General features: G+C 52.5%; 5 protein-coding genes across 5 annotated transcripts; 4 read left to right on the top strand and 1 right to left on the bottom strand.

The window, feature by feature from the left end:
- Positions 1-755: 755 nt before the first annotated feature.
- Positions 756-2,240, top strand: IWZ02DRAFT_410187 (uncharacterized protein). The gene is made up of 3 exons (XM_066765709.1): positions 756-1,257; positions 1,310-1,524; positions 1,589-2,240. The coding sequence occupies exons 1-3, from the start codon at positions 762-764 to the stop codon at positions 1,919-1,921; spliced, it is 1,044 nt and encodes a 347-aa protein (XP_066618167.1). The 5' UTR covers positions 756-761; the 3' UTR covers positions 1,922-2,240.
- Positions 2,241-3,020: 780 nt separating this feature from the next.
- IWZ02DRAFT_427707 (Alpha/Beta hydrolase protein) lies at positions 3,021-4,276 on the top strand. Its single transcript, XM_066765928.1, has 2 exons — positions 3,021-3,275; positions 3,347-4,276. Exons 1-2 carry the CDS (start codon positions 3,096-3,098, stop codon positions 4,208-4,210), a joined length of 1,044 nt encoding a protein of 347 aa, XP_066618166.1. The 5' UTR covers positions 3,021-3,095; the 3' UTR covers positions 4,211-4,276.
- Positions 4,277-12,292: 8,016 nt separating this feature from the next.
- IWZ02DRAFT_464396 (uncharacterized protein) lies at positions 12,293-14,254 on the bottom strand. The gene is made up of 3 exons (XM_066768397.1): positions 14,195-14,254; positions 14,063-14,144; positions 12,293-14,015 (listed from the first exon to the last, which is right to left on the bottom strand). The coding sequence occupies exons 2-3, from the start codon at positions 14,108-14,110 to the stop codon at positions 12,456-12,458; spliced, it is 1,608 nt and encodes a 535-aa protein (XP_066618165.1). The 5' UTR covers positions 14,111-14,144; positions 14,195-14,254; the 3' UTR covers positions 12,293-12,455.
- A 2,482-nt stretch (positions 14,255-16,736) lies between these two features.
- IWZ02DRAFT_510612 (aspartic peptidase domain-containing protein) lies at positions 16,737-18,584 on the top strand (the record flags this gene model as incomplete). Its single annotated transcript, XM_066770510.1, has 3 exons — positions 16,737-16,792; positions 16,837-17,294; positions 17,340-18,584. Coding segments are annotated over exons 1-3 (1,729 nt in total), but the record flags the coding sequence as incomplete, so codon positions are not given.
- Positions 18,585-19,574: 990 nt separating this feature from the next.
- Positions 19,575-20,250, top strand: IWZ02DRAFT_437357 (uncharacterized protein; the record flags this gene model as incomplete). Its single annotated transcript, XM_066766620.1, has 2 exons — positions 19,575-19,713; positions 19,784-20,250. 2 exons carry the CDS (start codon positions 19,575-19,577, stop codon positions 20,248-20,250), a joined length of 606 nt encoding a protein of 201 aa, XP_066618163.1.
- Positions 20,251-20,749: the final 499 nt, after the last annotated feature.

The raw sequence follows: 20,749 nt of genomic DNA, 5'->3' as shown, positions 1-20,749 counted from the left end.
GGACACAGGAAATTTGTGGAAATCAGAATCATGAGTTTTCTTGGGAAGCTGGTGGTTCCCGCAGGATTGCCGTCCTTTAGGTGTTGACTTTGCGGGATAAAATCCGACATGATTGAAGTCAACCAGCGGCAACCACAACGCCGATTCCGTAAAACCCTGTCCTGCCAGTTTTGCCATTTCCCTGTATGAAAGGGGAGTTTGAGCTGCCTCTCGATAGTCAATTGAACCCCAACTCGTATATCCGACTCCCCAAAAACTGTCCGGTGTTAAGGGCGAAGAGGCGGACAAAGAAATCGACGACAATGTCCGCAATCTGTCAAAGGGGACTGCCGCTCTAATAATCAAGAGGCACGGCAAGTCGACTACAGTTTGGAAGGAATCCAGGAAGCTGTGTCTGCTGGCCAACGTTGGTAATGTTCATTTTGATAGTCCGGTCCCGCTCCAGAAGAGGAGGTCGTGAGGGCGAAGCCCGGCGTTAAGGTTAACACTTCGCCATTGTTATCTCAACAGTAAATGGGGACTACACGGTACAGGCATGTGGTGGGGAATTGGGGCAGTCTGGTGCCGATTTTTCAGTTCAGTCTGCACCGCACGACGTTGGCACACGACCAATATTCTGCACATCTGACGACCTCAACTCCTCTCCCACAACCTTTTCCAACCGCCCTCTCTTGTTCACGTCACCTTATCAAAGAGCCAGCCTCGTTTTCTCTCGTCGTCTTCTCTCCAGCTTCACCAAAACGACCGGCATGGATCACGCCATGCTGATCGAGACAACCACCGGCCTCGCCGTCGGCACAGCCACAACCGTCTGGCGCGTCGCGGCCGCTGCCATGTCACCCCAAGGCGTCTGCACAGACGACTACATCATTATATTCGCCACAGTGCTATGGTGGCTCGGATCCGCATGCTTCGCCTACGCTGGCGCCACGTACCACTTCACCAACGCGGGCTGGAGCGATGCCGAGCGCCTCTCCATGACTCCCGACGGCGACCTGCACGAGCTGGGGTACGCGGCGAAGAAGGGCTCCATCGTCATGCTGGTCGGCTGGGAGCTCGTAATCTGCTTCGTTTGGAGCCTGAAGCTGTCGGTGCTGTTTTTCTACGCGCGATTGATCGGGAAGAATACGCGTATGCGTCGGCCGCTGCAGGTTGCGACGTTGTACTGGGCCACTTGCTTCGCGGTGACGGTTCTGTTTCATCATTTGAGCTGCATGCCGATTGAGAGGAATTGGCAGGTCTTTCCGGATCCTGGAGGTAGGTTTGCCAGTCCCGTTTGAACTCTCAGCATTCGCTGACTCTGCTGCAGACGCGTGTCAGCCGGCGGCAGCGCTCGTCAATAATTACGTCTTCAACATCCTGGACGGCGTCATGGACCTGATTGTCATCGCTGTCGCTCTGTTCTTCGTCCGCCGCGCGATGCTTGATCTGAATCGCAAGCACGAACTGTTGCTGTCGGCAATCTTCTCGCTAAGCATCATCGTCGTCGTGTTGGAAGCAATGCTTCTGTACTCTCTGCAGAAGGCAAGTCGCCAACAAGCCTTCTTCTCTCAAACCTTCGGAATCAGCTGACAGAAGCGATGCACAGAAACAAGCCGACGCGAGCAACCCAGGCAACATCTGGCGGACCCGCCGCAGCTATTCTGCCGTCATTCTCACCAACCTCCCGTCGCTGTACCCGTCAATCCTCAACTTCACCCGGTTTATTCGTCAAGTCTTCCGCTCCCTTTTCTCGCGCTCCTCCAACGAGTCCGAGGTTTCAGCGACGCCGTCGCAAATCGATCTCGACATGCTGAACGGACACGCCGTTGTCCGCAACAGCACCGCCGGGTCGCAGTCAAGCGGGCGGACGGAGTCGGAGAGAGCCACGGCCACGCATGGGATACAGGACTCGCGCAAGGCCGGTGTCGACAATGTGTGAGTAGAGGCTGCGGTGGCGTTTGGAACGGTTTCCTCTCGACGCTTTCTCGCGCATTGCAGAAACTATTTGGGCATGCATGATGTGGACCATGGCTGTTGGAGGATAGTTGGCGTTTTCGCGATTTTGTTTCAGGCGTCGAAGTACTCATTCAGATGTTGGGACGTGGAGGAAGAAAGCCACACGATCCAGACAGAATAGGCAAAGATGAAATTGCCGTCCTGCGGCAGGCAAATAGCAAAGTAATGCACCGTTTCAAACCACACCTGCACGACATCCATCAACATTTGAAGAACCGAGCGATGGTGAAAACAGATTGAGCAATTTCGAGCCGCCGCCCGCCATGCATGTCAGTCATGACGGGCGGGCCGCAGCAGTCTCACCCCAGGCAGGCAGGCCGCATGGCCGGCGTTGGGTGCATTGTTCGGCCTGTTTCAGGTTTGCTTTGCCTCAGGAGGATGGGGATGGTGACGGGGATGGAGATGCCGTGGATCTTGGGGCAGATGTACGGTACACTTCTGAATTCTTGTCATTGTTGCAGCGACAGGTGTATCTGAAGAGAACTGATGTCTGGCAAGGGGTAGTGGAATGGGCATGAGAGGCAGGGAGGCTTGGTCGCCGATGATTGATTCCGGAGACTGCTCCCTCTCGTCCTTGACTGTCCGCCTACAATCATTGACTCTTCGCCTTACGAAACATGCACATCACATCATATCGACAGCAGCAAAGAAGCGGCGGGGCTGAAATAAAGTTGCAGCTTGCGCACCGACAAACTGCCTCTTTCACCTAGCGCGACCAACAACAATGCAGGCCCATCTCGAGCACTACCGACATCGACTTACCTCTCATCTCCCACACTGTGTACAGCATAATTCGACATGTATGGACGACGGCGGCAAATGCTCAAGCACTCGTGCAATTATCAAGCCCATCCATCCTGGCCCTCCCCGCGGTCCATGCGCCAAGCCCCCTGGCCCGTTTCCCTTTTCCAGTCTCCCCAGGCCGACATCGCTTCGCTTACGTAGTGAGGCATTCGGATCGGAGGCGAGGCGTCGAGAGACTGCATGCGTCGGATCTGACTGCGCTCGCTCGCTGCCGTAGAGTATATATAGAGCCTGTGCCAATCTTATCCATCTGAAAACCCTACATTTTTTTCGATATCCGCCCAGATCACGCCATGTCGTCACTCCTCGCAGGCCACACGCCCGAGGCCGAGCACTTTGCCGACTTTCACATCCACCACGTCGCGTACAAGACGGTCGACGGCCACCAGCCCATCGAGACGTCGATTCTCGTCCCCAAGAACGCGGTGCCTGGCCCGCGACCGACGATAGTGCGGTGGCACGGCGGCGGCTTGGTGAGTCTCCCTCTCTACCGTCCACGTTTCAGGAAAACGACAAACCGCGCCCAACACTTACATCTCTGCAGGTGACGGGCGCGCGGCTCTACACGCCCTGGTTCGCGCCATGGGTCCTCGCCTACGCCCTCGAGCACTCGGCCATTATCGTTGCGCCTGACTACCGCCTCATGCCCGAAAGCAGCGGCGCCGCCATCCTCTCCGACATCCGCGACTTCTGGTTCTGGTTCCACACGACGCTATCCACATTCTTACCGCCGCGCGCATGCGGCGTCGAAATCGACCTCACCCGCGTGCTGCTGATGGGCGAGTCGGCCGGCGCCTGGCACGTTGTTCACTCGTTGACGCGCTCTTGCGCGCCCGAGGCCCTGCGCGCCGCCGTTCTCACGTTCCCGATGCTGGATCTGCGGGCTGCGCATTTCTCGGAGCGGGCGCGGCCCGAGGATGCCGCGATGTTGGGGGTGCCGTTTCTGGGCGAGGAGCTGGTCGACGAGTTTGAAGACGCGGCGAAGAGCGATCCGACGCGTGTCGTGACGAACGTCAACCCGCCCGAGAGGTTGGATCTCATGATCGCGGTGTTTCAAAACGGCCGGTTCGCTGAGTGGTTGGAGCGCGGCGAGGATTGGAAGCCGGAGAGTAGGGTGAGGGGGGAGGAGGTGCGGCAGTTGTATCCGTTTGAGTTGTTGGAGGATGCGTCGGGGGCGGGTGCGCGGTTGCCGCCTGTCTTGATCGCGCATGGAGAGCAGGATTCGATTGTGCCGGCTGAGGGGAGCAGGAAGTTCGTCGAGGCGTGGCGGCGGTTACAGGGCGAGCATGGCGCTAGGTGCGAGTTGGTTTTGCGGCCCGGGGAGCATGGGTTCGATGGGCAGGTCGATTATGATGAGGAGTGGTTGCAGAGGGAGTTGACGTGGATTACGCAGGCGTGGTTGAGTTAAACGGGAGTGGAGAATGTCAAAAATACAACAGTAAAAATCTAATGTACGTACAGTCCGATCAAAAAATGTTTTCTTATTCATAGCGTCTCTATCTTCAAGATGCCAACTGGCCCAATTTTCCCCGCCCGCTATCCGACCCACTGTAGGCTCGACATCCTCGAACCCAAGTCATACGTGATGAGCCGAACCTTGGGTCAAAATTGTTTGCTCAACCAGGGCGGCCGTCTATAAAATCGACCTGCAAAAAATCCAACCCCAGTCCCAGACAAATAGTGCATCCTTTCCCATCAGGACCCATCCAGGCGACCAGGAGAAAATGCCGTCTGACTCTCCGCCACGTCAAGCAAGATGGCCACCGGACACCGAAGTCGAGGGTATCTACTCGTTGTCAGCAAAATCAACAAATGCATTTGGTATTTGTACTTTTGACGTCGTCAACCCCGGGTCGGCCTTGCCGCTTGATCAAGGTTGTCGAAGTAGTTTCGCGCCTTCTTCATGCGGCGGAGTTGAACGGTGGCCGAATTGTGGAGCCGAACGGGGAATGACTGGGAATTCAGTTTCCAAACGTTGAGAAGGTACTCAAATCCTCCTGTGCTTCTTTTGTGCGTCCTGGAACATCCAAAATGTGATATTGTGAGGGATGGCCACTAAGTGACCCGCTGCCCCTGAGTTTGATGATATCTGAGCAAAAACGACGCCGTCGCGTCACCAAAGAGACCGGAGCTTTCATCAGAGGCGTCTTCGAAGTTGTGGCATTGCAGCACCTGGAACAGGGCGCCGCTCGGCGAATGCCAGCTTGCTGAAGGAAAGCCGCGTTGCCGAAACCTGGCCTCCAGTTAACCATATCCAGTCAGCAAATGCGCCTCAAGAACAATCGCACCAACGTACCTTGGCGGAGCAGGTGTTCCTGCCCTCGACACGAACGCGACGAGCATCCGATGGAATCTCCGGCAGTTCACGCCGAAGAACCGAGGCTCCATACAGATCTTCATGTTCGGCCTGCAGGGCGTAGGACGATGCGGCGGAAAGTTGGGCCGCGGAGAAACCGGTGCATTGAGAAGCGTGGGAAATATAAGAAGAGATGGTTGAGGCTTTATACTTGACGGTGAAGGGTGTATTCCGATTGCGCGCACCGGCGAAGAATGACACGTGGGTGAGCCTTGCGGCAGAGGATCATCAAAGAACGGGTGGAGGTTACCCCCTTGCCGAATGATGTGAGGTAAGGCGACCCTCTCGTTGAACTTGAGATAGGCTTCATGACGAGCCTTTTTCCCCAAGCCTCTTTTCTGCTGTGGTCGATCTTCGTGCTGGAAATGTGTCAGTTCAGTCAAGTAGTCAACTTTTCCCCGGAGAACACACATCCCGATAGTCTTTCCCGGGTGCCATTGAGCCACCTTCCTTGCACTTCTCCTGATTTCCGCAAAGAGAAGCCCCACCGCACTCATGTTGCACACTGGCCTCGGTCACCCTTGTGGCATGTTTTCGTCGATGGACCGCAAGTTGCATAGCGGAGCCGTTTGGGCGTAGGCGACAACGGACAAGTGGGCCGAAGACGCGAAGCCAGCGAAGCAGGACCGAGTGGCGTTCAAGATCAGCGGGCAGGTGAGAGCGCAGCTGAGACGAGTGTTTGGGTCGGGATTGCAGGCGTCCACGGATAAAGGTGAGGTGGGGACGCAGAGGCAGCCAGGCCAATCAGGGGTGAGGCCCAGCAGTCGAGGGAGGCTGGGACTAGAACTTTGGTCAGGATGTTCGGCTCCGATGTGGAACTCGTCGTGTTGGACAAATATGGAGGAGAGGAAGGCGGTGGACTGTATACGACGGTGTTTGCAAGGCTGCCCGTGATAAGGTGAGGTTTGGCAAGCTGCTCGGGGGAGATGTGTTGCTGGTGAATGCGAGCCCTTTGAATGTCTGGGCATGGGTGGTCCCAGGTTCTCTGTCGCACTGAGCTAGAGGAGCTCCTATACGCATTTCCAGATGGGGTTGCGAATGGTGGCAGGCTTAACGAGAGGAGTCTAGGCCAAAGCAGGTGGAAGAGCGAATAAAGTCCGGAGAGTGGTTCGGAGTATAATGCTGAGAAAAGGGACAGCCAAGCATTAGGGCATTGATTGATAAGGACTTTTTCGTGAGGTAGTCGATTTCGTTGGTCTGAATACGCCAACACATCTGGACCCGCAAGTATGAAGATATAGGCTTGGAAGGAGACTTGTAGGCGGCTATGACTGGAATTTACGGCAAGGTTCGGAGAGTGGAGTCTTTAATGACGTGCCCAGGTGGAAGCATACGGACAAAAGAAGGACAGCGTAGAGAACCGCAAGTCCTGAATGCCAAGCAGACCAGGGCCAGTCTAAGCACCATAACTCCAGTCTTCATCGCAAGTAGACCGTTCCGTACGCTGAAGGAAACCGAAACATTGGCCTACTCCTGCAGGCCAATTCTTCGCTTTCCACCTGGAGAGTCCCCCTCGTCAGTGATGTAGGCCTTCAGCTCATATCCACCAACTTCTGGTTTTGAATGTCGTAGTGTAGCAGGCATTGAGTACTTGACGGAGGTGACGCATTTGGATCGCGACTCTGAGCCTGCCTCGTCATAATTCTCCGCGCAGCAGCCGCTCAGTTTTCTGTCTACTTGTCCAATTTTGCTCCACCCTGGGCACAATTGCAGCAGAGAACGGCTGTTCCATTGGTCCATCGGGGCCAACAAATGAACGCCCTTTCCAGATGCCTTGAAATGGCTGCTCCACAGCCTCGTCGGGTACGAGCAAGCGGTCCCCTCGTCAATGATGCAGTTAGCGCAGGCTCCGTGGAACCTGCCTGGCAGGCGTTGAAAAGTCGTTACTTCTCTAAGCCAAGCGAGAAATTGAGCTGCAGGAACTACTTTGGAAGACAAGCTGACCGACAAAACATTTCGCAGCAGGATTCTCTTCCGAATATAAATCGAAGGCTGTATATTTGAGTTGAAGTCGAACAAGTCATCTCCAGGAATATCACATTCGATAAGAAGATTAAGGAGGTTGGCGGAAGTAGACGCACGGGAAGAAGACGGATGTATCGTGATAGTCTGTACCTGAACTTCTGATAGCTTGTGTTTAACATACAGAATGTCGCCAAACAAATTCTCAATTCGAGTCTCCCTGGCCGGGGAATCGCAGGTCCTGATGTCAGGAGACCGAAGTGAAGTCACACGGAACGGCTCTCATTCAGGACAGTAATGCTTGATTGTGCCGAGTTAATCTTAGTAGTAAATGTAGCTAAATACTAGTCCTTAAGCGAGTGCGGATGGGATGTTGGTGCCGAATGTCTGACGCTTAGACCGTAGGACTTTTCTGAGGATTTGACGGTTGCAGACCGTGACACCTTAGCATCTCAAAGATGTCAGTATCTGGCATTTTGGGTCCCCCGGCTGGAGGAACCAGTCAAAGTACAAGATATCCGAGAGGCTTGGATCTGGAAACTTTTGCATCACTGTCTGCTGCTCCAAGCGCATTCTTGAGGCGACCGTTGCCTGGCGGGAGTGGTCTGATTCTGCCATTTTATGTCCCTGAATGGATTTTAAGTCGGAGTGTTAGTGAAAGACCACAGTCTAAAGACTCACAGGGTACAGAGATCTGCGAGAGAACTAATCGCTTTCCACTGACATCAACGCTGCGCCGACTTCTACTACATTCTCCAGCCTCCCGTGCTTGTTAGGTGATCAGAGACCCAGATGAACTTGATCTTGTCGGTTGCAGCCATATTGAGTCCCTGGACAAAGCCTTTATGAAAGGTCATAGTGTAAGACTAGTAAGAGGCAGAATATGGATTGCCTATACAAACCGACTCAACTCCAAGAGAGTACGAAAGCTTAACTATGATGCCAAGCGCATTACGAAAGGGGAGGCTATAAAAAGTCAAGCTGGAACGCTCGTAGCTAAGCGAGGAAAGTGAGGTCTCACGGGGGGCTGAGCCGGGGCGCGAATCGCATGTATGCCGCTCTCTGTAGTCAGGAGTGGGAGACATTGAACGGTGTCAGCGGCGTGGTCTACAGTCATGCATGTCGTAGCCATGGTATTGAACAAGGGTTTGGTGATGCCCAAACTCATTACGGTCCAAGACGTGCTCAGTCCTTTTGCCCCGATGATCGAACTTGGGAGCACTGTGCAAGCGCCTCCTAGTCAATTAAATCAGTGACGATCGTATCATCCAGGTAAGATGTGGAGGGCTTGCCTCGCCTGGGGCGTGTATATCTCATCAGTTGCTAACGGGGTCCTTGGTCAAGTGTCTCCCCTTGCTACCACCCTTCTTCAGTGTCTTCCTTGGTAGGATTACTTCTTCTGAAGCCCGGTCGAGTTGCCACGAAGGCAGGAGTTGAATAGTGTCCACGCATCAATCTCTAAGATGAATTGGCCTTGGACCTGTCTCCCGGGACAAACTTTCCTTGACCTTCTCCATCATGATATGGTCTGAACTGAACCAGGCTCCGTCTAGGCAGAAGCAAGTCTTAAACTCGACACCGACCTAATAATCTAGTTGGTGTTCGTAACCATTGGCGTCCACGACTCGGGGCACACACCAATGAAATGTAAAAATAACTTCTTGAGCTCCTGAGCTTGAATGACCGGGGATACTTACAGAGTACGAGAAGCGATTAGGTCAAAGTAAGGCTAGTGGTAACCGGGCAATCCACCAGCAGTTCTTTGGCTCCCATTGGCTGCCAGCTTGATATAGAAACTGAGTATGAAGGCGTTATGTTAGACGCAAGAATTGTACCTGTTGACTGCCGGCCCCGCTATCTAAATCCAAACATGAGATAAGTCATTGATTCACGATGTCTATCACCGTGTGCCACTTTCAACGGCTCTGCTGGTGCTTCCAGTGGACATCGAGAACAAGGGTGCGGTGTGGGAATGATCGAACAGACCTTCTAGCTGTGAGTGAAAAGTAGTCAACGCAGAGGGGGGACCATACCTTATAAACTGCTCTCTTCAAAACACAATGAGGGTGATATATAGCAGCCCAGTAACTCTTCTCCCAAATGTTCTCAAGTCAAATTCCTTCTGATCTGTGAAGCAAAGAGGCGCGTAACAGTGTGTGGAAGTGCGTTTTGGAGAAAAAGGACCGTTTTGAAACACCTGAGGGCCGATCGAGATGATAAGGATTGGTAGTTGAGCGAGAAAAATCCGTCGCCAAAAGGAAGCCATGCCCTTTCTCTAAGCGACGGCAAGTTTCGTCGTCCATGGACATGTTGGTGTTGAAGCTGGGACTCGTGACAACATGGCAATTTTGCGCAGGAGAGGCGGATTTATGGTCTTTGTACCCTCCTAGGAGCCTTTAGAATTGGGGAGGACCTTTCGAGTTATGGGAAAGTTGTCGAAATGGAGCCAAAAAAATCTTAAAGGCTTGTATCCTTGCTTTGAATTTGGAAGCGATCTTTAGGTGGTCCCTGTGTGTTATGCTTTGGAGCAAATGGGTGCGCTGGCAACTTTGGAAAGCGACAGTCGGGGAGGAGGAGCTCGAGAGAATGGGCCGATCCAAGGGATAGAAGCGCTATGTGGTGCTCAACTTCGCGGAAATAGAGCGCCGTCAAAGAGATCCAAGCCGCGCATGCCGTGTGATGGGACCGGCTTGCGGCAATAGGAGCAGGATACACGCCTTGCTGATAGTCATTGAGTCGGTTAGGGCACGAGAGGAAACGGCTTAACCAAAGTCATTGAGGAGATTCAAAAAGGCCTGGAAGCCTTATTGGTTAGATTTTGGAGCTGTCACCGGAGAAGCTGATGCTCTGATGAGGAAATAGAGGAGGTGATTACTCGTGTAGGCTTTCAGCAAGTTCGGTGGTGTGGTGTTGTTTTTACCGCGTCCGCGAGCGTGTCCACTAGCTCCTTCACCCGCCATGAGGTAAACGACCAGCAGAGATGAAGGAGCGCTACGTATTTGATCTAGGTAGCACATCGAAGGAATACATCTCGATAAAATACAGGTAGCACATAGCAACAAAGTCATCCCCATGACGATGCCATAGACACTACACAATGCACTACGCAAATTGAAGGTGACGCATGTAAGAGACGCGCGAACGAAGTACGCAGGAGAAGTTCTTTCAAAGCCAATAGAAGGAAGGGAAAAAGCTTCAAAGTCCGAGACTCGCGAGTATCGCTACAGTGTCTTGCGACCGCCTCAGGACCACCAGCTACCACCGAAGCAACAGCAGCACCCTCTGTTCCAATAACCACTCCTTTTGTTACACCGCCACGACGACATATTCGAAAATGGCACCAACAACTCTCACAACAAGTATCTATAAAATCGACTAGGCAGCAAAATTCCTTGGCCGGCCGGGCTTTCGATCTTACGTGACTGTGAGGTGTCCTGTTGTTTAGCGTCGAATCTGACAGAGCGAAAAGCCAACAACTTCTCATCACCAAGTGCTTGAATCATGATGGAATTTCGGACAGCGATAGTGGAGTGGCGTGGATTCTGTCGTAAAGAATGACCAAGAGTGTCAGTAGATAACCACGTTTCTGATGAAGAGGTTCACAAAGCTGAAGGACAAGATGTGTCTGGCTTTGGGCAAAGTTTCGGCGAGGACGGTAGTGAAGTCGAATATTCGCGCGGAGAGATAGACACAGTGGAGTGTTGAACCGGAACGCTCATCCAGTGTCGGAGATGGGGAACGACCGCATGAAATCAAAGAAGAGGCGATAGCAGGAGGAGGAAGCCGACTAATTCTGATGCGATGAAAAAGACAGAGTCCGACCTTTTTATATGGGTCATTACAAGTTTGTGCTTGCTCGGCCAGCCAAATCCAAGCACGCTTGCTTTGTTGAAGCTAACCACCAAAACCGCCCACAATCAACCTCTTGCCTCGTCCGCTTGCTCCAACATCAGCAACCCTATCCTTCGCCCACACACTCCAGTTTCCTCTCGCAAAGTTCATTACCTCTTACTCAACCTTCCAGGAGATCGAATTACCTACAAACCTCCTTACGCATCCTTATTCAAGTCGCTTCCACGCACAATCCCTCCGCTTCCACTCCCAGCAAAGCTTCGCTTTCGGCTTCCTTCCAGATACAAACCAGAACCGATTCTCTGCCTCGGAGCTGCCCGGCGTATAAAAATCTGACAGAGTCCAAGCTCTCACAATGCCTGCCGACACCTTTGGATTCAAGAATATACCAACAACGTCCACATTCGAGACGAAAACGGCGAGATCATGACGCCCGATCGCGTCCAGACGAGATCGCCTTGCGCCTTGAACCGGGGAGTCTGCCCACACCACGGCGATCAAGACCACCGCACTGCCCCTCTGCCGGCCCCGAGCGAACACTGGACGATGAAACTGAAGCGCAAGGCGAAGGGCGCTTTCTCCGGCTGGAATGCCCGTCCTTCCAAGCCGAACTAAGATCTCGTCATCATCTACAAGGAATTTCGGTGCCCAGTAGTGAAGCGCTTGCACTGCCTTGCCGTCCTCGTCAGACTTACACGACCGGCATGCTGCCTCTTGATCGAGGTCCAGGCCAAGTGTACTTCAGCACCACCCCTCCCCCGAACCGCATGCTAACCCATCTAACCAGGGCTGGCCAACAGATAGGCCGAGATCTTAGAGTACCTGGCTAAAATATACGAATTCGTCTGACACCAGCGCGGCACCGTCACCATCAAATTCAAGCTGAAATTATACCTTGAGGGCAGCGAGAGGATGATCGACGGGCACAGCTGGATCCGTGACGTGCTCGCGCCCGACCTCAGCATGCTCTTGAAAGATGTTAGACACGTCGACATCTCGGCCCACGTGGAGCAGCAAGTGCCGCCTCACATGAAGATCTGGCGCTTCAAGGGCTTGAGGTAACGTAGATCCGACGAGTTTCGCGGCCGAAGCACAATCCAGTACTACCGGATTCAGCAGGAGACGGATTCTGATCCGGATTGAGTGGCCTTGGTGGCAGCCTGGGGCGTGGAGATCGCAGAGGCAGGGCAAGCTCTTAGAAAGTTTTTGCTTGGAACGTCAGCAACACATGGCGGAGCTGGGTGCTTGGAGCTCTTGGGCACGATTGGTGTAGCAATGCAGCGTTTCATTCACACCTTTTGAGATGTGTTTCCATGAAGTGATCTGTGTGCATAGACGGGACAGGCGCCGTTATCCACGCGCATTCAATTGTAATTCAGACCGATTACTTCCGTAAAAGACGTACGAAAGAATCAAGCAAAACTAACAAAGAGAAGAAATATTCGCGAGAAGGGTTTGTATGTCCCCAATTTTCGCCACCGCACTACTCTAGAATCAAATGCCAAAAGCCAGCGGCAGTCAACTCCCAAAAGAGCGTACTGTTGAAAATTTGAGAATGAAGGAATGGAAACGGGAAGAGACGACGAGCTCCGCTGCTAGAAGTGTTCCGAGAAGGGGCAGCTGATGACGGAGCGGCGGTCAGTGATGTAGAGGTCGAAGCAAGAGAAGAGGATAGGGTTTGTGGGAGACTCGCAGAACTGTAAGAGATGAATGGAGAGAGTGGCATGGAAAGAATGGACGGAGAGCTTGACTGGGATAAGGGGCCAGAAGATGAGGGTTGAGCAAAGCAGGACGGCGTCGAGGACGTAGAAGAATTGGCGAAAGATGTCGATTGGAATGGTACTGTGCTCGATGGTGGAGTAGATGATATGAAAGGTGTCGCTGTGATGTCGAATGAGTCGGGCGCCGAGCCTTGTGCTGGTGGTGCTGACGTTCGAAAGATGGATAAAGTACATAACGGGTCCACGGGAGATGTCGGGAATTGAGGTAAATGGGAAGAAGGCACCACCTCGTTTGAACTTTTGGTTGATGGAAACAGCGTGGAGGATGTGGAGCCAGTAAGGGAAGTCGCCGGGGTGGTGTAAAGGAAGGTTGAGGCAGACGTAGAATAGGAAAAGGAAGAGTTACTCGAATGTGTACTAGATGAGGAGGAAGTGGATCGTGTCAAGGTACTGGGATGGCTTGTAATTGAGATATCCGAAGTAGGAGATGCTGGGCTACAAGGCAAAGGTATGGAACTGTATTTTGAAGTGTTGATGGTCGAAGTTGAGGAGGTCGGGCTTTGGGAAGACGGACCTACTGATGTTCGAGATACAGACACATGCTGAGAAGTGCTCGAGTTGCTTGAAGAAGTACCACAGGTTGGTGTCGGCTTGCGCATTGTCGACGCAGTCTCGCTTGTCGAGGTGTCTGAATTCAAGGTCTCCGACGGACGGGAACCTGACACTGTCGGACTTGATGAGGTGACTGATGTACTTGATGGTGTCGATTCTGAAAGAGATGCAGACGATTGAGGTGTTGTCCTGTGGGACCTCGAAGATGTCGACATAGTCGTAGTAGTTTCTGTGTTCAGCTCCGGCACAGCAGTACCTGACGCAGACATCTCTGTCGCACTGCCGTACGGTCCCGTAATTTCTCCATCGAGAGGTGTCCACGAAATGGTCGGATCAAACCACCCGTTCGGCGCGTTTGGGGTACACGTAGACCACGCCGGTACGAAATTCGTAATCTTGGTTGGAATGGCGAAGATGGGAGAACAAGGAGGCCAAAACACTGAGCTGATCCCGGTCGAGGCGCCAGTAAAGTATGACCCAGAGGCTGCGCTCGTGACTGATATGGCAGGGAACGAATACCCGTATGTGCCTTGGTGGCATGAAGCCAGCTGCGTGAAGTCGAAAGATTTTGTAATAGTCGACCAAGATGCTGTCCACCATTCATATGTAGTTCCATCTTCTATCTTGGTGAATGTGCTGGACCAGGAAGTCCAAGTAATGGTGCTGATATCTTTTGGAATAAAGGGGAAAAAAGTTGGGAGCGCGGTTTCCTGGAATAGTTAGATCTCTTCAAGTTTAATTGATGAACCATGCGTACCGGGCCTACAGTCCTTGTTCCTGAGCCACAAATCTCATACGCAGACATTGATTGAAGGCTGAAATAGACGCTTGGATATGTTCTGATATCTTGAATCAGCTACAAACCTGCTTTCCTCAGGGCAAAACTCACAAGGTTATTCCTGCCTTGACCGAGGTAATCGGCGTGCCAGGAATGACCTGTCGAGTCTCGGCAGTCTGGTCGTGCCAGAAGATGAGATTTATAGTCGCCGCAGCTACTGTGCATTGCCCAGTACAAAACGGAGATGGAGAAGATGGTGGAATCCGGCTGTTGCTCGTTCCCGTTGTTGAAGGAGCTGGTGTTGAGGCAGCAGGAGAAGGAAGTACCGCTGTAGCGGTTGTCAGATTGGTCGTGGTAAAGGTGCGCAAAACTCGTGTTGTACTGGTAAGGGTAGGAATTGATGTTATGGTTTGTGTCTTGTTCAAATACAACGTCTCTGTCGTAATTGAAAGAGACATGGTTCTGGTCGTGATGTTTTCATCAAGACTCGTTGTCGATGTGTCAGGAGAGAGTGAGGTTTGGGAGTCGATCGATTTAGTCAGATTGCTCAAAAAGATGGAGGCCGTCATGGTGTTTGCAGCGAGTGATTTTGTAGTGTTGGAATACAAAGTCTTTGTTGTGGTGCTCAGGGACATGATTGTCGCTGTCATGTTTTGGTCTATTGTTTTCGTGGTAGTTGACACGGATATCTCGGTAATAGACCCTGGAGAGTTCGTTGCAGTTGAGATACTCGAGCAGATGGTAGACCAGAATGTCCCTGTCTGCATTGTAATTTTGGTAGTTGAATGACTGGACGAGCGGGATGCCGAAGCGCTGATGGCTGAGCTGCACTTCGAAACAAAAATTGTGACACTTTCTGTATGGATGATGGTCGCGATAGAAGTACTCGAAGATGTAGTTGGAGGAGCATACGTGGGCCTTGGCTGATTGGTGACTTGGCTCGGGGGCTTTGGATATGCTGACGTTGAAGTGAATGCTTTGGTCCGGGTGACAATTTGTGTGCTGATAATGGTGCGGTTAGGTCTGCAGTCTCTTTCCCATCGATTGCAGCGCGTCATGGTGAAACAAAAGTTCCCTTCTTCAAAAGCAATCGCAAAATCTTTTGGCGCCAGAACAGCCGGAAAGTCTTTTGTTGATGGCAGAGACTCGTCTTTCGCGACTCCTGATTCTCTCCGAGATGCTCTGTAAATTTCCCTCCACTCGGAATACGTAGAACTCTTGCTGATGATACTTTCTCCATTATCTGCATTCGAGATTTGACGCAGTTGGCTTGCGTATCCAGGAAATGAGCAGTCGCTGACGGTGGCTGTGGTGTAGAATGTCGTAGTGATAGTGGTCCCTTCAAATGACCGTCAGCATTTATTTCGCCGAACGATTGCAGCCTGACACCTGCATCGCAAGTTGACCAGGCTTGAGTGGCTTTACTTGCCAGTGTAACCGTCTGTGTAGCCGTGGGAAGAATTTTCTCCACGAACCCAAACATACCGAAGACTCAGCGCAAGCAAAGCGAAGGTGAATGCTCTCATATTTATCAGCAGAACCTCCAACAAATGGGAGCTGATTGAAACGAGTGATTGAGGAGGAATGAAGACTCGAGCAAACACGCCTTTGATTAATATAGAAAGCAGGAGAATAAGTAAGCCTCGCAGGCGCGTCGTATTCTGCACGACACGCAAAGCTGTGCAGCTGCAACCCTTGGATTTGCCGCCCCTGGTCTCGATCGATACACGACTCGCTGTGATCAATCAAGCTTCAACAGAGTCATCAATCGAAAGTGCGTCACTGAGATCTGAGGCGTTGCTGGGGAGGCGTTGCTGGGAAGGCGTACCAGGCTGTCGAGGCAACAAACCGCACAAGCTTCCATTGTGACCATGCGGAGGCCGACCGACGTCAAGCCACCTGTGCAGCAAGCCAGATGGTCAAAAGCGACGCTGTGGGGGGGCAATATGGTCTGATGTGACGAAATGCAACGAAACTAGACTGCTTCGATTGCTGTCAAATATCACAAGTGTTGCAGGTGTCAGCCTTCGGCCAAGCCATCTCGCAACGCGGCTGCTTGCATTTGTACCTCACGACGTGGCCAACAACCGACTTGAACTGGCCAAAATTCCGCTCGAGCATGGAAAGTCTACGGGGAAGAGCGGGTCATTGGGAACGCTTGAAGAACCACCACGTGCTGTGTACAGAGCGAGAAGAGCAAAAATAAGAGCGCATCGAATTTCTGTACGACGGATGGACCTTGTCACTTCTCAACGTCTTTCGACATGAGTTATTGGAGTGACAAACTTTTCGCCTCTGTCACACGGAGTAGCATATCTTTCAGACATGCGCTTCTTTGTTTGAACTGCTCATCAGGAAGTCCCGCGCCTCTCGTTATGCGCTGTTGCTTACTTGCATGGTTTCATTTCCCTATACTCGTCGGCGTTCTACATTTCCCTACCTCGAAACCTGTGTTTATTGTGCTGAGCGACAGAATCGACTGCAGGATGCCATCAAAATGGCTCAAGATGGTTTTGGGGTTTTCTTATTTGACTCTAAGCGACAAGCTGTCCTGGAGACGGAGACGTGGATCAGCTCTCAAGACTCGCGACGCGAGTGAAACACGGATACCGGCAATTTCAATCAAGTAAGTGCATCAAGTCTGCCGATGCGACCCCAAGCTGAATTTCTCAGAGAGACCCAAATGTTTGATGGTCCAGACAACTCCTGGTATTGTCCCTGACTGCTTGGTGACCTGTCAACTGACGAGTCAGGTCCACCTTCTGGCTCAACATTGGCAATTCCACGACCGACATTCGCGTACTTCCCTCGACATCTTTCAGCTGGATCGTGGCAACAAACTCTGTTGGTTGCGAAAATGGCCCAGAAGATTGTCAAGACTCGCGCGGCCAATTCTACGACCCAGCATCAAGCGCAGCTCCTCTTGGAAATGTCGGAATGGGGTCGTCTACTCTTCAGGAACCATCAGTCAACGCAAGCCTAGTCTCTGACTATGTCTCATTCCCGGACAGTCTTAACAAAATCCATGCAGAATCGCAAGCAATTGCAAACATTGCCCAGATTGATTACTGGGTAGGACTTTTGCCGCTGAATCCTAAGACCAACTCCATATCGGCCGTCACAAACAAGTATTCGAGTCTACTGCAGACATTGAAAAGTCAGAGCCAAATTCCAAGTCTTTCCTGGGGATACACTGCTGGTGCAAATTACAGTCAGTCGTCACAACTCTGGCAGTTTCAGGTCTAACACACTGCAGAATCAAGCAAAGTATACGGCAGTCTTACACTTGGAGGCTATGACAGCTCCCGATTTGACAACACGACCAAAGTTGACGGCGAATTCACGGATGATCCCGCTCAAGACTTTACCGTCTCGCTTGTGTCGATTACGACACCCGAATTCGACCTGCTGATCGCTCAGCCGACGACTATTGTGGTAGATTCGACGACGCCCTACTTTTACTTCGCCCAGGACCTGTGTGACGTGTTTGCCGAAAAGCTCGACCTGACATGGGACGAGACTGCGGGTCTCTACCTCTTGACCGAGGAGCAAAAGAACAACCTGAGCACTTCCGTCGCAAGTATGACCCTTGTCCTTCGCGAGTTCAGTACCGAATCCAGAAACGACACTTTGGTTCCTTTTGAATTTCCCATCTCTGCATTCCTCCTGAATGTTTCGCTCAACGAGATAAGCCCACGTCTCTCGGGCTGGTCGTGGTACTTTCCGTTGAAGCCGGCGGCAGAAAACACTTCTCCCACACTTGGCCGTGCGTTTCTGCAGGAAGCGTATATCGTGGCGGATTACGAGCGCAAAGAGTTCAGCGTCTCTCCTGTTACTTGGCCAGATGATTTGATATATACCCCGAATTATCACACCATTGATGCCCTTGGCACGCCGGAAAGAGGAAAATCAGGAGGTCTTTCTGCGGGCACCCTGGCAGGAGCCGTCGTGGGAGGCAGCATAGGCGGACTCATCCTTGCATGTCTCATCCTCCAATGCCATCGCCGCCGCTCACGCAACAAACTGAGATACTCGAAACCAGTATGTCCATCAGACACGGGTCCACAAACACCCAAGACGTCAATTGCCGGCGGCCAATCGCGGGCTAGCTCCATCATCGCCTCGCTCTTCCCCTTCCGCAATCCCTGGGTTGATCGAAGATACGAACACGCTCAAGATCCGGGATCGACCGAAGTCGAGCACAAGCGGGCGATTGGTAGCGAGCTCGATGCTAACGGTACGGGCGTCTACGAAATGTATCAGCCCAATTGCCCCGTCCCTGAATTCGAAGGCGACACCGCACATGCGGCGCACGACGAGGTGATTGCACCAGCAATCAATCGACACGCGAGGATAAATGTTTCGCCTGTCAGTCCGCATACTGTGATTGACAGCTCCACACGACACAAAAGCATCTTTGAAATGGAGGCGAATAGCGTGGGTCCCAGCTCGCAAAGCGCATCGCCTTGCCTGCCCTCCCCAGGCTCAGCCGAAGCGGTAGAGAGGCACTGTATTGCTGCCAAACAACAAAAGCATGACGAGCGGTCCGAGGCTGGTGATCGAAGAACCTCGGGGCATTCTTCCGTTTCCGCTCTCAGCCCTTGCACCGCACATGAGCGACGTGTCTCGGACCGCTCGTTTGTGTCGCTGTCCATGTTTTCTGACGCCAGCACTGAAACACTGAGCAGTGTGTCCGCGGAGCGTCCTTGTTCAGCACCGTCTGGCGTTGTTTGGTCCACTCCATCGAGTCCATTGACTGAATCAGATCATGGAGAGGGCAAAGGTGATGGAGCCGGCGGTAAGCAGACAGTGCCCACGACGAAACGAACAAGTGCTGGCGTTGTTGGTCGCAGTCAGAGTTTGTGTAGTTGGAGTGGGAGAGAGGGGGTGTTGAATTTGGGCGCCATTACCGAAGATCGCGATGGAGAGAATGGTTGTGGATGAAGCCACGGTGATATGATACAGGGCTTCGGTGGAAAGATGCTGGTTTTTCTTCTCGACTCTGCTGGTTTTCGTTTCGTTAGCAATTAATGGAATTGAGGAACGTCTCTTGGTTTCTTGCCTGGTACCGATTTGCAATCTTCGCCGTCTCTCGTGCCATGCTGTATGACTTGCATCACGCACAGTTTTGAGCAGCACAGCTGACCATCTGTGCAACACTTCCCAAGGGTTTTTGGTAGCGGTCGCACAAGGAGAAAGATGAGATTAGGGATGTCCAACTGAGGGCCCGTGTGGATAAGAGTCCATCAAAACAGTCAAACGGCATGAAAACAGCCCCATGATGTCTCAGCCACCTCTTTGTAACCATCATAGTCGAATCCAGAAACCCTTCAATCCACTCATTACTCGCAATCCCCAGTCACCTTTTCCAAGACACCGACCCAGCAACCTCGCCTCTGTTGTCGCAAACACCAAACAGCAAAAACCAAAGCAATGTCAAGCAGTCAAAACTCGACGAGACTGCCATCGTCTCTGTCGCGCGCGTCCCACCATGCGTCTTCGAAGCGGCCGCGAGACGAGCCAACGCCGCTGTCAGTCGCCTCCAAGGGCGCCGACTACTTCGTCGAATAAGAAGACGCACGCACAGCACAAACCCAAACTCGAAAACAAGAGCAATGATGAAGGCATCGGTACGCAGTTTGCTTGCCCCCGGACCAGGCCTTCATTTCCAACAGCAACTGACTTCATTCTGTGCAACAGAAACAACCCCTACCACCAGCAAGCGCAAACCTAACAGCCATGCCAAAAGCCCCCAGACAAATAACCGCCATGATAATGCTAAAGCCAAATCCAAGTCTTTCTACGCGCTGCTGTGCCTCCTCAGCTTCATGCTCTATTTTGCCCTTTCCCATTTGGTTCAATCACACATGCAGCACGCCTTTTCGCAGCGGCTGGAGAAAATGGATCCAGACAAAGAGCCGCAGATAATGCCGCTATTGGAGGCGCGGGCAGAATCGCGGGCAGAATCTCATCCAGAGCCGGAGCCGGAGCCACAGAAACAGCAACTGGACTACAGCATCCGCGAGTTTGAGATGCCGCTGCTTGTCGATTCTGGCAGGTATATCCTCGCTGGGACCGCGGAGGCGTTGTGGGAGGAGATGATGGGAGAGAGGTTTGTGTTTGTCGAGGTAGGGGAAGATGGATATGGGAGAGATGTGGGGATATGAATGAGCTAGGCGGTGGCTCTTTGCGGCAAGGCAGGGTGGGAGAAGGCGTGTTTGGCGGATGGTGGCTCTATCCACATCCACATTGGAATAGACACACACTTGGAAGCAGCAGACCTATCCAGCTAGCATTCTCGCGAGCAGTGCTGGCGCGAGGTGGCAGAAGCATCCATTCAGATCACCACCGCCGTTTCTGGAAGATTCGTGCGTGATGCTGCAGCACATTGTAGTATGAGGGGGAAGTGTCGTCGATGATGTCGAGGTTACGATTTTAGGGGGATGGATAACGGAGCTTCGACCTTCTACCAGGCTGATAGCAATAGAAATCAATCAAGAAGACGCCTTTCCTTGTCTGCTTTGCACGTCTATGATACCAGGGCGTCATCCCAAATGCTTCTTTCCAACAACACTATCAACCAGGCCGCTTCCCACGCCCTCCCCCTCTCACCCACCCCGGCCTAATTCAGCTCATCGTACTGCGACCACTTACCGCCCCTCCTCC

Source organism: Phyllosticta citriasiana (genome assembly GCF_038021145.1).
Source record: "Phyllosticta citriasiana strain CBS 120426 chromosome Unknown IWZ02scaffold_19, whole genome shotgun sequence".
NCBI lineage: Eukaryota > Fungi > Ascomycota > Dothideomycetes > Botryosphaeriales > Phyllostictaceae > Phyllosticta > Phyllosticta citriasiana.
The sequence above is the reverse complement of the archived record's forward strand: the minus strand, read 5'-3'. Positions and strand labels throughout refer to the sequence as shown.

Bases quoted from the DNA above. Each gene is read 5' to 3' on its own strand.
- IWZ02DRAFT_410187 (XM_066765709.1), top strand. From the start codon at position 762: ATGCTGATCGAGACAACCACCGGCCTCGCCGTCGGCACAGCCACAACC. The intron at 1,258-1,309 runs GTAGGTTTGCCA...ACTCTGCTGCAG, and splicing joins GGTCTTTCCGGATCCTGGAG to ACGCGTGTCAGCCGGCGGCA. The intron at 1,525-1,588 runs GCAAGTCGCCAA...AGCGATGCACAG, and splicing joins TTCTGTACTCTCTGCAGAAG to AAACAAGCCGACGCGAGCAA.
- IWZ02DRAFT_427707 (XM_066765928.1), top strand. From the start codon at position 3,096: ATGTCGTCACTCCTCGCAGGCCACACGCCCGAGGCCGAGCACTTTGCC. The intron at 3,276-3,346 runs GTGAGTCTCCCT...ACATCTCTGCAG, and splicing joins GGTGGCACGGCGGCGGCTTG to GTGACGGGCGCGCGGCTCTA.
- IWZ02DRAFT_464396 (XM_066768397.1), bottom strand. From the start codon at position 14,110: ATGTCTGCGTATGAGATTTGTGGCTCAGGAACAAGGACTGTAGGCCCG. The intron at 14,016-14,062 runs GTACGCATGGTT...TAACTATTCCAG, and splicing joins GAACAAGGACTGTAGGCCCG to GAAACCGCGCTCCCAACTTT.